Source organism: Cucurbita maxima, unplaced genomic scaffold (genome assembly GCF_002738345.1).
Source record: "Cucurbita maxima cultivar Rimu unplaced genomic scaffold, Cmax_1.0 Cma_Scf00013, whole genome shotgun sequence".
In the NCBI taxonomy this organism is placed as follows: Eukaryota; Viridiplantae; Streptophyta; class Magnoliopsida; order Cucurbitales; family Cucurbitaceae; genus Cucurbita; species Cucurbita maxima.
Window position 1 is genome coordinate 2,053,027 of NW_019272029.1, and position 12,657 is coordinate 2,065,683.

The 12,657-nt window shown below is 39.2% G+C and overlaps 3 protein-coding genes across 3 annotated transcripts; 2 read left to right on the plus strand and 1 right to left on the minus strand.

Moving 5' to 3' along the window:
• The first annotated feature begins 403 nt into the window (after window positions 1-403).
• LOC111487979 (pentatricopeptide repeat-containing protein At2g31400, chloroplastic-like) lies at window positions 404-5,154 on the plus strand. Its single transcript, XM_023135509.1, has 5 exons — window positions 404-508; window positions 601-2,710; window positions 3,373-3,589; window positions 3,694-3,878; window positions 4,751-5,154. The coding sequence occupies exons 2-5, from the start codon at window positions 768-770 to the stop codon at window positions 5,013-5,015; spliced, it is 2,610 nt and encodes an 869-aa protein (XP_022991277.1). The 5' UTR covers window positions 404-508; window positions 601-767; the 3' UTR covers window positions 5,016-5,154.
• Window positions 5,155-6,113: 959 nt separating this feature from the next.
• LOC111487981 (stachyose synthase-like) lies at window positions 6,114-9,087 on the plus strand. Its single transcript, XM_023135511.1, has 4 exons — window positions 6,114-7,571; window positions 7,669-7,846; window positions 7,946-8,313; window positions 8,417-9,087. The coding sequence occupies exons 1-4, from the start codon at window positions 6,114-6,116 to the stop codon at window positions 8,978-8,980; spliced, it is 2,568 nt and encodes an 855-aa protein (XP_022991279.1). The 3' UTR covers window positions 8,981-9,087.
• A 159-nt stretch (window positions 9,088-9,246) lies between these two features.
• LOC111487982 (stachyose synthase-like) lies at window positions 9,247-12,210 on the minus strand. The gene is made up of 4 exons (XM_023135512.1): window positions 10,742-12,210; window positions 10,474-10,651; window positions 9,964-10,331; window positions 9,247-9,886 (listed from the first exon to the last, which is right to left on the minus strand). Exons 1-4 carry the CDS (start codon window positions 12,173-12,175, stop codon window positions 9,323-9,325), a joined length of 2,544 nt encoding a protein of 847 aa, XP_022991280.1. The 5' UTR covers window positions 12,176-12,210; the 3' UTR covers window positions 9,247-9,322.
• Between the last annotated feature and the right edge of the window lie 447 nt (window positions 12,211-12,657).

Consider the following 12,657-nt stretch of genomic DNA (forward strand, 5'->3'; position numbering starts at 1 on the left):
CACATTGGCTAATTTAAGGAAAGATCAAGGGTTTGTTGTCCCACATCGACTAATTTAAGGAATGATCAAGGGTTTGTTGTCCCACATCGACTAATTTAAGGAATGATCAAGGGTTTGTTGTCCCACATCGACTAATTTAAGGAATGATCAAGGGTTTGTTGTCCCACAGGACTAATTTAAAGAATGATCAAAGGTTTGTTGTCCCACATCGGCTAATTTAAAGAATGATCACGGTTTATAAACAAAGACTTTGAGCATCATACTAATTAAAAAATTAAAATAGTTATTTGACATTTTTATCTTTTTAATGCACTAAAATAAGAGTTAAAAAAGCTTGAAATCAAAATAATGGTGGCGATAAGAAAAAGGAGTCAACATTTTGAGAGTCCGTGTGGGACAAGGTTGGCACAGTGCCATGGATGTAACAAAAAGGGGCCCAGAAAGAATCCAAAGGCGCAATCTCTGATCGTCTCTGGAAGCGGAAGGCAATGGCTGATGAGGCATGGGGGTGGGTATTTCAATACTTCCCATCCCACCTTCTTCTACACTTCATCCATCTTTCTTATCTCCTTCACCTAATTACTCTCTTTCTCTCTCTAGATTCTTACCCATATCCAGAATTTCATCTGGGTAGTCCGCCATCAATGGCCGCCATGGCCTTCATGAATGTTTATGCCCTTCAATCACTGTAAGTAAGTGTTTCTCTCTCTTTCTCTCTCTCTGGCGTTGCTTTGTTTTCTTGTTTCTCTTTCGTTTGAGGTGTTGCAATGGCTTCCACTCCACCGCACTGTTCAATCACCACGGCCAAGCCCTACCAAACTCATCAATACCCACATAATAACCTAAAAAACCATCGGCGACAGAATGGGTCTGGGACGACGACCCACGCGGTTTCTCTTGTCAAACCATTGCCCCCAACTCCGAATCACAGTGCGGCTAAATCCGCCTCTACTTCTACTTCTACTTCTACTCCGCTTTCCCAAAGCCCTAATTTCCCCTCTCTCCGGTCTCTCTCCACCTCGAAATCCGAGCTCGCTTCCAACTTTTCCGGCCGCCGTTCAACTCGATTCGTCTCTAAGTTTCACGTTGGACGCCCTAAATCCTCCATGGCTACTCGTCACACTGCGATTGCTGAGGAGGTGCTGCACCAGGCCCTTCAGTTCGGCAAGAATGACGCCAGTTTGGATAATATTTTGCTCAACTTCGAGTCTAAGCTTTGTGGGTCGGAAGATTATACGTTTCTGCTTCGGGAACTTGGGAATAGAGGTGAATGTTGGAAAGCAATTCGATGCTTTGATTTTGCTCTTGTTAGAGAGGGAAGGAAGAATGAGCGAGGTAAATTGGCTAGTGCGATGATCAGTACGCTTGGTAGGCTTGGTAAAGTGGAACTTGCTAAAGGGGTTTTCGAGACAGCATTGAGTGAAGGGTATGGGAACACTGTTTTCGCATTCTCAGCTTTGATAAGTGCTTATGGAAAGAGTGGTTACTTCGACCAGGCTATTAAGGTGTTTGAGTCCATGAAAGATTCAGGATTGAAGCCAAATTTGGTTACTTATAATGCAGTGATTGATGCATGTGGAAAAGGAGTAGTTGAGTTTGGGAGAGTGGTGGAGATTTTTGAAGAAATGTTGAGGAATGGGGTCCAACCTGATAGAATTACCTATAACTCATTTCTTGCTGTGTGTAGTCGAGGAGGGTTGTGGGAGGCCGCTCGGAGCTTGTTTAGTGAGATGACAGATAGAGGGATTGATCAGGATATATTTACTTATAATACACTTTTAGATGCAGTTTGCAAAGGTGGGCAGATGGATTTGGCTCATGAGATTATGTTAGAGATGCCTTCGAAGAAAATATCGCCTAATGTGGTTACTTACAGTACAATGGCTGATGGGTATGCTAAGGCTGGTAGATTAGAAGATGCACTAAACTTATACAATGAAATGAAGCTTCTGGGCATTGGTTTAGATAGGGTTTCGTACAATACATTGGTTTCGATCTATGCCAAGCTTGGAAGGTTTGAAGATGCTCTGAATGTTTGCAGAGAGATGGGGAGCTCTGGAGTTAAAAAGGATGTTGTTACTTACAATGCCCTTCTAGATGGATATGGAAAACAGGGGAAGTTTACTGAAGTTACCAGAGTATTTAAGGAGATGAAAAGAGACCGTGTATATCCGAATTTGTTGACGTATTCTACCTTAATTGATGTATACTCTAAAGGTAGTCTATATGAGGAGGCAATGGAGGTCTTTCGTGAGTTCAAACGGGCTGGACTGAAGGCTGATGTAGTTCTCTATAGTGAACTCATCAATGCTTTATGTAAAAACGGTTTAGTGGATTCTGCTGTATCGTTGCTTGACGAGATGATAAAAGAGGGGATTAGGCCTAATGTTGTCACTTACAATTCCATAATTGATGCCTTTGGTCGTTCTACAACAGCCGAATCTCTAGTTGGTGCATCTAGTGACAGGCAAAGTGAATCCCCATCGTTCATGTTGATCGAGGGTGTGGATGAGAGGGAGACGGAGAACTGGGATGATGACCATGCCTTCAAATTTTATCAGCAGCTTGTTTCTGAGAAAGAAGGGCCTGCAAAGAAAGAAAGACTAGGGAAGGAGGAGATCGGGTCCATCTTGAATGTCTTCAAGAAGATGCATGAGCTGCAAATAAAGCCAAATGTTGTAACCTTTTCAGCAATTCTAAATGCATGCAGGTAAAAGTCTTTGACCAGCATTTTCCCTCAACATTTTGCTATCTTTACTTATTTTCTACCAAATCAAGTTATTTTAGCCATGCTTTTTTTAATCAATAGCCGCCGCGAACTTATAAAACTAGCATTTTGACCTGTTATTAGGATGCAAGATGAAAATTTTCCACATAAACAAGTTCTATGAAGATTGGAGATTTAGGGAAGACTATCCGTGCATATAGTCCTTTTCTTCTATTGTCCGTTATAATTATCTCTTAGAACGTGACGTGCATTTAATTTTGTATATCGTTCTGGTATATTTAGATGGCCTTGACAAGGTTGCCCTACGAGTCAAATATTTAGTATAAATAATCCTCTGTCGTATTTTATCTCATTCGCAAGTCAAATATACCACAAATCACATTGGGCAATAGTTGGTGACCTCCTTTTGTCTCATTTTTTTATAACCCTTCTCTTGAACAAGGGCCATCGAGCCAGAGCCTCACGTCAACAATCTTTCTACCTGGTATCGTTTTGCACTTCAAAGCCTCTTTGTATAACTCTCTCATTTCAAAGCCTCTTTTGTTAGTCTTTGTGGTTGCTTGCTTTGGTCTTATTCCTTATTATTCACTACAATCTCAAGGTGAATTTTGATCCTAATTGTGGAATTTGAGTTTTGGGTGCAGCCGCTGCAAATCAATTGAAGATGCTTCAATGTTATTGGAAGAGCTTCGGTTATTTGATAATCAAGTCTATGGTGTAGCTCATGGACTCCTGATGGGCTTTAGTGAAAATGTGTGGATCCAAGCACAGTATCTGTTTGATGAAGTGAAGCGGATGGACTCTTCCACTGCATCTGCTTTCTACAATGCTTTGACAGACATGCTGTGGCATTTTGGTCAGGTGATGTCTAGGAAATTTCAAGCTGTTCACTCCCATTCTCATATCCCACTTCTTTGATATACTAATACTGGTTTTGATATTTGAAAATTTTATCTTCTCTATAGAAACGAGGGGCACAATTGGTCGTACTTGAAGGAAAAAGACGCAACGTATGGGAAACTTTATGGTCCGATTCTTGCTTAGATTTGCACCTCATGTCTTCTGGAGCTGCTCGTGCCATGGTTCATGCTTGGTTGCTGGGTATTCATTCTGTTGTGTTTAATGGTCATCAGTTGCCAAAATTATTAAGGTACGTTCATTCCCTCATTCGCTCTTACTAATAATTCGTTATGCATGTTATTAGATATCGCTACTTTTCATATTACTTTTAGTCGTTCGTTCGATCTCTTAGTTATTATTAATTAATTGTGTTAGCTTTCTTCGTTACTCGGGTATTGACTTGTGTCTTCATGGACTTGTTTGTACCTAATGCTGTTTATACCTTTATTAAATGACTAAAGGCTTGTTTTATTCACCAAGGCGTAATGTGGTATCTTCGCTTCGATGGCATGTCAACGAGTGGCCAATTGGCATGAAGGGAAGTAGGACTGTATTTCAAGGAGCATAAAATTAAAACGAAAAAAAGCAAAACAATAACACGTCCAATTTCCTATAGCGATTTGGGACAGATTCCTAGAGTCTTTTTGTAACGGCTCAAGCCCACTGCTATATGATATTGTCCTCTTTGGGCTTTCCCACAATGTTTTTAAAACGTGTATGCTAGGGAGAGATTTCCACACCCTTATAAAAGATGCTTCGTTCTCGTTCTCCTCTCCAACCGATGTAGGATCTCACGATTTTGATATTCAGATGGCTTACGACAAGTCGTACAAGGCTATGATAGAGGGGGTGATAGCACCCCCTTATGTGATAGAGGGGCGTTTCTTTGGCGGGCAACATTCTTTGCGTCGTCTTAGGATCTTTGGTTAGAGATAAATAGTAGATTGGTAAAGTCCTTCAGAGGAGGTTTGGGACCTGGTTCTGTATCAATGCCTCTTTCTAGATCTGGTTTCCCTTTGTTTGTGTAGTCTTTTTTGTTTTTCTCTCTAGTATTCTTTCATTCGTTCTCAATAAATATCGTTCTTTTCGAGCAAATTTCTTACGTTTTAGTCATCGTGCCAGCATTCTGACTGGATGGGGAAAACACAGCAAAGTTGTCGGGGACGGAGCTCTGAGACGGGCAATCAAGGCACTTCTAGCTAGCATGGGGGCGCCATTTTGGGTTGCTAAATGTAATATAGGTAGGTATGTATCAACAGGCTCTGTGGTGGCTGCCTGGTTGAAAGAGTCAGGTACCTTAAAATTGCTTGTTCTTCATGATGATAGAACTCACCCAGATAGTGAAAATGTGGATTTAATTTCCGAACTGCAAATGGTTTCCTTGTAGCAGAATTTGTATAATATTATCTCACACATCAGAGTTATGAGAAAATTTGGCTCAGAGAAAGGTTTACTAAACATTAGAACAATGCCTCTCTTATCTTCGATCTTACTCGAAAAATATATTTGGTATCTTTTTCTTTCGAGGATAAGTTTTGCCCATATGCTTATCATATCCATTCACCATCGAATCATTACTTCGAACAACATACTATCTAAGATTTAAGATGCACCATAGTGACTCAGACAAGGACGTCTCTAAACGACATGCTTTGATCCCTTAGAGGCATCACCACAACTATTGTTCTATTATAGAGGGTATTGTACTCAATCGATAAAATCCTTTCCCGTCATTATTATACTTCCACGAGTCTTCAGCGTATATCTCGAATCTCTTTCATCAAAACATCTCTATCAAAATTCTTCTATGACAAGATAGACCAATATAGTTTATCCCCTTCATAAAATACCATCTCTAAAAGTTTATCTCAAAATACTTCAATCGATCTATGTGGTTCGGGATTTAGAATCCTCACCATTAGAATGGTTAAGAATAAGAATTTGTGTATAGGTTTCCAAATTCTGGAAGAAACTTAAAAAGTGAAAGAGATAGAATAAAACAAAAGCAAGTGAATATAGAAAGGAGATGCTAATTAAAGAGAAATTCTTGCATACATTTTGAGGAAGAAAACAAAGCCGAAGTATCAATCAATAGATCACTCATTGCTTTGAATATTGAAGCCAATGCCTCTTTGGCCCTCTTGACAACCGAGGAGTTGCCTCTCCATCGTATTTCCAAACACAAACCGACCACTTCATCATTTGGTATCAGAGAATTATAATTATAAATAAACGATCTTAACAAGATTTATGGGTCCAATATCAACTTCTACCGACGAACATAACTAACTAAACTAACTCCTTGTCTAATTTAATTACATTCCTGCAGGTGGCATCCATCACTCTTCTTCCAAATCTTCCAACCCTTTTAGTTTTGTATTATCATTCGCCTTCTTCACTCCTCCCTATAAATCCTTTCCATGCTTTCCATGCATTCTCTATACAATCCTTCTTCTCATTCCAAGCTCTCTGTTAAGCATCTCCCATGGCACCTCCAAATGACACAGCCACCTTAAACTCCTCTGTTCTGAAATCCGACAGCTTGGAGAACCTTATTGATGTTTCAGATGGGAAGCTCAATGTCAAAGGCGTTCCATTGCTGTCGGATGTCCCAACCAATGTGTTTTTCAGCCCCTTCTCTTCCCTATGCCAATCCTCCGATGCCCCACTTCCTCTGCTCCAACGAGTGCATACTCTGTCCCATAAGGGCGGATTTCTTGGCTTTCATCAATCGCACCCTTCTGATAGGCTGACCAATTCCTTGGGGAAATTCAAGGGTAGGGAGTTTTTGAGTGTCTTCCGGTTCAAAACATGGTGGTCGACCATGTGGGTTGGGAATTCTGGTTCTGATTTACAAATGGAAACTCAATGGGTCATCTTAAATGTCCCTGAGATAAACTCATATGTCGTTATCATTCCCATTATCGAAGGCAGTTTCAGATCTGCCCTTCATCCTGGAACTGATGGACAAGTTTTGATTTGTGCTGAAAGTGGCTCAACTCATGTGAAAGCATCGAGTTTTGATGCTATAGCCTACGTTCATGTGTCTGATAATCCTTACAAGTTGATGAAAGAGGCTTATGCTGCCACTAGAGTCCATTTAAATACTTTTAGACTCTTGGAAGAGAAGCCTGTCACACATCTGGTGGACAAATTCGGTTGGTGCACCTGGGATGCTTTTTACTTAACAGTTGACCCTGTTGGAATTTGGAATGGTGTAAATGATTTTGTTGAAGGCAGCATCTCGCCAAGGTTTCTCATCATTGACGATGGGTGGCAAAGCATCAACAAGGATGGCGAAGACCCGTCTCGCGATGCAAAAAACCTTGTTCTGGGTGGGACTCAAATGACTTCCCGACTCTATAGATTTGAAGAGTGTGAAAGGTTTAGAAAGTACAAAGGTGGGTCTTTATTGGGTCCGAAAGCTCCATCGTTTGATCCAAAGAAGCCAAAGTTATTGATCGCAAAGTCAATCGAGATTGATCGTGTCGAGCAAGATAGAGACAAGGCCATTGAATCTGGAGTTACTGATGTGTCTGAATTTGAAACCAAAATTCAGAAGCTTAAAGCAGAGCTCAACGATATTTTTGGGAACCAAGAAGAAGAAACTAGTTCTTCCAACCAGGATGATGACTCTGGATTAAAGGCTTTCACAAAGGACTTGAAAACAAAATTCAAAGGTTTAGACGATGTATTTGTTTGGCATGCTCTTGCTGGTGCTTGGGGTGGTGTAAGGCCTGGCTCTACACATTTGAATTCCAAGATAATTCCCTGCAAGCTTTCTCCTGGCCTCGATGGCACGATGGAGGATCTTGCTGTCGTAAAGATCATTGAAGGTAGCATCGGACTCGTTCATCCCGACCAAGCTGACAATTTCTTTGATTCCATGCATTCCTATCTTTCTAAAGTTGGAATTACAGGTGTGAAAGTTGATGTGATACATGTAAGTATCTCTAAAACAAAATCTTTATTTTAATTTTTTCAACGTAGTGTCATGACTAACTAATATACTCTTTTGACGTACTGTTTGTTCAATTCAGACTCTAGAATATGTTTCGGAGGAATATGGAGGAAGAGTTGATCTTGCAAAGGCATATTATAAGGGTCTCACCAACTCTCTTGTTAAGAACTTCAAAGGGACGGGACTTTTCTCTAGTATGCAACAATGCAATGATTTCTTCTATCTTGGTACAAAGCAAAACTCCATAGGAAGAGTTGGTGAGAATTTCAAAATTTTACATTTCTCGGTTGTTCGGTCATTGGAATGTTACATAAGGGTCCGTCGAAAATTCACTCCAACAAATTTTTGTTGAATAGGTGATGATTTTTGGTTCCAAGATCCACTTGGTGATCCCATGGGTGTGTATTGGTTACAAGGTGTTCATATGATTCATTGTGCATACAACAGCATGTGGATGGGGCAGATCATACAACCTGATTGGGACATGTTCCAATCAGACCATCTATGTGCCAAATTCCATGCAGGATCAAGAGCCATTTGCGGAGGTCCTATATATGTGAGTGACTCAGTGGGCTGCCATGATTTTGATCTCTTGAAGCAACTTGTGTATCCCGATGGAACTATTCCAAGATGTCAATATTTTGCCCTCCCCACTAGAGATTGTCTCTTCAAGAATCCATTATTTGACAACAAAACTGTTCTCAAGATATGGAATCTTAACAAGGTACTTTCGAGTTCCATCTTTTACTAGTTAAAACGCTCAAGCAGGTATATCTTTTCCAAACATAGACATTTATTTCATCTTCTTGGTTGGAATTTAACTGCAGTATGGAGGCGTAATTGGGGCTTTCAACTGCCAAGGAGCCGGATGGGATCCTAAAGAGAAAAGAATCAGGGGGCGTCCAGAATGCTACAAGCCAATGTCTACAACAGTACATGTCAACGATGTGGAATGGGACCAAAAACCAGAAGCAGCTCCAATGGGAAATTTTGTCGAATATGTTGTGTACTTGAACCAAGCCAAGCAAATTTTCCACACGACTCAAAAATCTGAACCACTAGAATTGACCCTTCCACCATCTACATTCGAGCTCTTTAATTTTATACCCCTAAGAAAGCTAGGTTCCAACATCAAATTCGCTCCCATTGGTCTGACCAACATGTTCAACAGTTCTGGAACTATTCAACATCTAAAGTATAACGAAAAGAGTGTGGAATTAAAAGTGAAAGGAGTAGGAAATTTCTTAGCTTACTCAAGTGGGTCGCCGAAGAAGTGCCTTTCAAACGGAATGGAAGTCGAATTTGAATGGAATTCAGATGGAGAGCTGAGTTTTGAGCTTCCATGGATTGAAGAAGTTGGTGGAGTTTCAAATTTGGACATTTTCTTTTGAGAATTTTTACTACCGAACTTAAATTTGTATGCATTTTCTTGTGTTGTGTTAAATGTTATGTGTGCTCACCAGAGTTATTTCAATTAAATAAAGGCTTTTTATCATTATTGTATTTTTTTTTCTTCGTGTTCATAGTGTTTAACGTTATATTTAAAATTTTATGGATATTTTTCAAATATGTTATAGCCGTAACGATATAAGGATATTATTGAAACTATAGCATTTTAAAAGAAAAATAATGATAAAAAAAAAAAAAAATACAATAATGATAGAAACATTTATTTCATTGAAATGGCTATCCACATGACATTCAACACCACACTTCACTAAGATGACAATTTCTCAAAACAAAATATCCAAATTTGAAACTCCACCTGCTTCTTCAATCCAACAAAGATCAAAACTCAACTTTCCATCATAATCCCATTCAAATGCAACTTCCATTCCGTTCGAAACACACTTCTTTGGCGACCCACTCGAGTAAGCCAAGAAATTTCCTCCTCCTTTCACTTTTAGTTCCACATCGTTTTCGTTATATTTTAAATGTTGAATGGTTCCAGAACTGTTGAACATGTTCGTCAATCCAATGGGAGCAAATTTGATGTTGGAACCTAACTTTTCGAGCGGTATGAAATTGAAGAGCTCAAATGTAGATGGTTGAAGGGTCAGTTCTAGCGGTTCAGAATTTGGAGTCGTGTAGAGAATTTGCTTAGCTTGGTTCAAGTACACAACATATTCGACGAAATTCCCCATTGGGGCAGTTTCTGGTTTTTGGTCCCATTCCACATCGTTTACATGTACTGTTGTGGACATTGGCTTGTAGCATTCTGGATGTCCCTTAATTCTTCGTTCTTTACGATCCCAACCAGCTCCTTGGCAGTTGAAAGCTCCAATTACACCTCCATACTGTAATTAAATTTCAACCAAGAAGATGAAATAAATACTTTGGTGTTTTAATTACTAAAAGATGGACGAGAAAGTACCTTGTTAAGATTCCATATTTTGAGAACAGTTTTGTTGTCAAATAAAGGATTCTTGAAGAGGCAATCTCTAGTGGGGAGGGCAAAATGTTTGCATCTAGGAATTGTTCCATCAGGATAAACAAGTTTCTTTATGAGATCAAAGTCATGGCTACCCACGGAATCACTCACATATATAGGACCTCCACATACGGCTCTTGATCCTGCATGGAATTTTGCACATACATGGTCTGATTGAAACATGTCCCAATCAGGCTGTATGATCTGCCCCATCCACATGCTGTTGTATGCACAGTGGACCATATGAACACCTTGTAACCAAAACTCACCCATGGGATCACCATGTGGATCATGAAACCAAAAATCATCACCTACTCCACGAAAACATATGTTAGTACTCAAACTTTATGATAGAATTTCTGTTGTTATTAACAAGTTTTGATGCAAATGTTTATCATTTTTTTGTTTTGGCTAACTTTTCCTTCAATAATGACCCAGAGTTGAGAATCGTACTTGCTCTTCCTATGGAGTTTTGCTTTGTGCCAAGAAAGAAGAAATCGTTGCACTGTTGCATGCTGGAGATAAGGTTAGTCCCTTTGAAGTTCTTCATAATAGAATCGGTCAGACCCTTGTAATATGTCTTTGCAAGATCAACTCTTCCTCCATATTCCTCTGAGACGTATTCTAGAGTCTTCATTGAACAAACAGTATCACAAACAAGTTGATAGATTAGTTAAGTTAAATAAAGAACAAACGAAGTTTTTGTTATGGAGAAACTTACATGTATAACATCAACTTTCACTCCTGTAATCCCAGCTTTAGAAAGGTACGAATGCATTGAATCATATAGATCGTAGGCCTGATCAGGATGAACGAGTCCGATCTTACCTTCAATGACCTTTACAACTGCTAGGTCTGTCATTGTCCCGTCAAGTCCCGGAGAGGATTTGAGGGGAGTTATCTTGGATTTGAGATGGGTAGAACCCGGCCTTACACCGCCCCAAGCACCAGCAAGAGCATGCCAAACATATATATCATCCAAACCTTTGAATTTTGTCCTCAAATCCCTTGTGAAAGCCTTCATTCCCATGTCATCCCCGCCTTTGTAACAACAGTTTTCATTACGGTTGTTTTCTTCTTCATCTTGATCATTCCCAAAAATATCCATCAACTCTTGCTTCAATTTCTGAACTTTAGCTTCAAACTTAGATATGTCAGTGACTCCAGATTGAATGACATTATCTCTATCTTTCTCAGCATTATCAATCTCGATCGACTTTGAGATCAACAACTTTGGTTTCTTGGGATCAAATGGTGGAGCATTTGGACCCAGCATAGTCCCACCTTTGTACTTCCCGAACTTGTCACACTCTTCAAATTTGTAGAGTCTAGCAGTCATCTGATTTGCACCCAAAACAATGTGTTTCATATCTCGATGTGGGTCTTCGCCATCTGCATTGATACTCTGCCACCCATCGTCAATGATGAGAAACCTCAACGAGACTCCACCTTCAGTAAAATCATTCACACCATGCCAAACTCCCACGGGATTGACATTCAAGAAAAATGCATTCCAAGTACACCAACCAAATCTATCCACCAAATCTGGCACACTCTTCTCTTCTAAGAGCCTAAAAGTATTCAAATGGACTCTAATAGCAGCATAAGCTTCTTTCATTAAATTGTACGGGTTATCAGACACATGAATGTAAGCTATAGCATCAAAGCTTGATGCTTTCACATGAGTTGAGCCACTTTCCGCCCAAATCATGACATGCCCATCAGTCCCAGGATGAAGGGCAGATCTGAAACTCCCTTCTATAATAGGTATGATAACGACATATGACCTTATCTCAGGGACATTCAAAATGACCCATTGAGTTTCCATTTGAATATCCGATCCAGAACTCCCAACCCACATAGTTGACCACCATGTTTTGAACCGGAAGATGCTTACAAACTCTCTACTCTCGAACTTTCCAAGAGAATTGATCAACCTATCAGAAGGTTGACTTTGAGTTTGGTCAAAACCAAGAAATCCACCCTTATGAGACAGAGCACGGACTCGTTGGAGTAGAGGAAGTGGCACATCGGAGGATCGTACCGAAGAAAAAGGAGTGAAAAAGACGTTGCTTGGGACTTCTGATAGCAAGGGAACTCCTTTTACATCGATGTTCCCATTGGAAAGATGAACATAGTTGTCCAACCTCGTCATGAAGCTAGGTGCTTAAAAGACTTACAGACAACCTAGGTTAGAGATGGTTCTAAGTTCAAACAGAATCTAACCAATTTATAGTTGCAGAGAAGTAATATATATATATATATATTCTTTTTCTGGATAATGTATATATATATATATATTCTTTTTCTGGATAATGTTTTACACCTCACGATACCTTAAAGTTTTATTAAAATGTTTTTTTTAATAATAAACTAATGAGTTTAAATATAATAAACTAATTTTAATTTTAGTCCACTCATTTGTTCACACACAGAAAAAAAAAATACAAAAAAATACAAAAAAAAAAAAATACAAAAAAGTAATAAGAGAGGCACATAGACCAATATTTAAAATTTTGAATATAATATTTAAAATAATAAAATAATATTGAATAAATCTCATTTTAATTTTAATCCAAAGAAAGCTTATGAAATTCATTGAATACATAGAAGAATAGTTTGAACAAAACTTATTTT

What these genes read in the sequence shown, in the direction of transcription:
- LOC111487979 (XM_023135509.1), top strand. Translation starts at nt 768, where the DNA reads ATGGCTTCCACTCCACCGCACTGTTCAATCACCACGGCCAAGCCCTAC. An exon ending in TGCTGTGGCATTTTGGTCAG is followed by an intron (nt 3,590 to 3,693) that starts GTGATGTCTAGG and finishes TCTTCTCTATAG; the next exon opens with AAACGAGGGGCACAATTGGT. An exon ending in CAGTTGCCAAAATTATTAAG is followed by an intron (nt 3,879 to 4,750) that starts GTACGTTCATTC and finishes TCATCGTGCCAG; the next exon opens with CATTCTGACTGGATGGGGAA.
- LOC111487981 (XM_023135511.1), top strand. Translation starts at nt 6,114, where the DNA reads ATGGCACCTCCAAATGACACAGCCACCTTAAACTCCTCTGTTCTGAAA. An exon ending in AAACTCCATAGGAAGAGTTG is followed by an intron (nt 7,847 to 7,945) that starts GTGAGAATTTCA and finishes TTTGTTGAATAG; the next exon opens with GTGATGATTTTTGGTTCCAA. An exon ending in AGATATGGAATCTTAACAAG is followed by an intron (nt 8,314 to 8,416) that starts GTACTTTCGAGT and finishes ATTTAACTGCAG; the next exon opens with TATGGAGGCGTAATTGGGGC.
- LOC111487982 (XM_023135512.1), bottom strand. Translation starts at nt 12,175, where the DNA reads ATGACGAGGTTGGACAACTATGTTCATCTTTCCAATGGGAACATCGAT. An exon ending in TGAAAGTTGATGTTATACAT is followed by an intron (nt 10,652 to 10,741) that starts GTAAGTTTCTCC and finishes TGTTCAATGAAG; the next exon opens with ACTCTAGAATACGTCTCAGA. An exon ending in AAACTCCATAGGAAGAGCAA is followed by an intron (nt 10,332 to 10,473) that starts GTACGATTCTCA and finishes TTCGTGGAGTAG; the next exon opens with GTGATGATTTTTGGTTTCAT.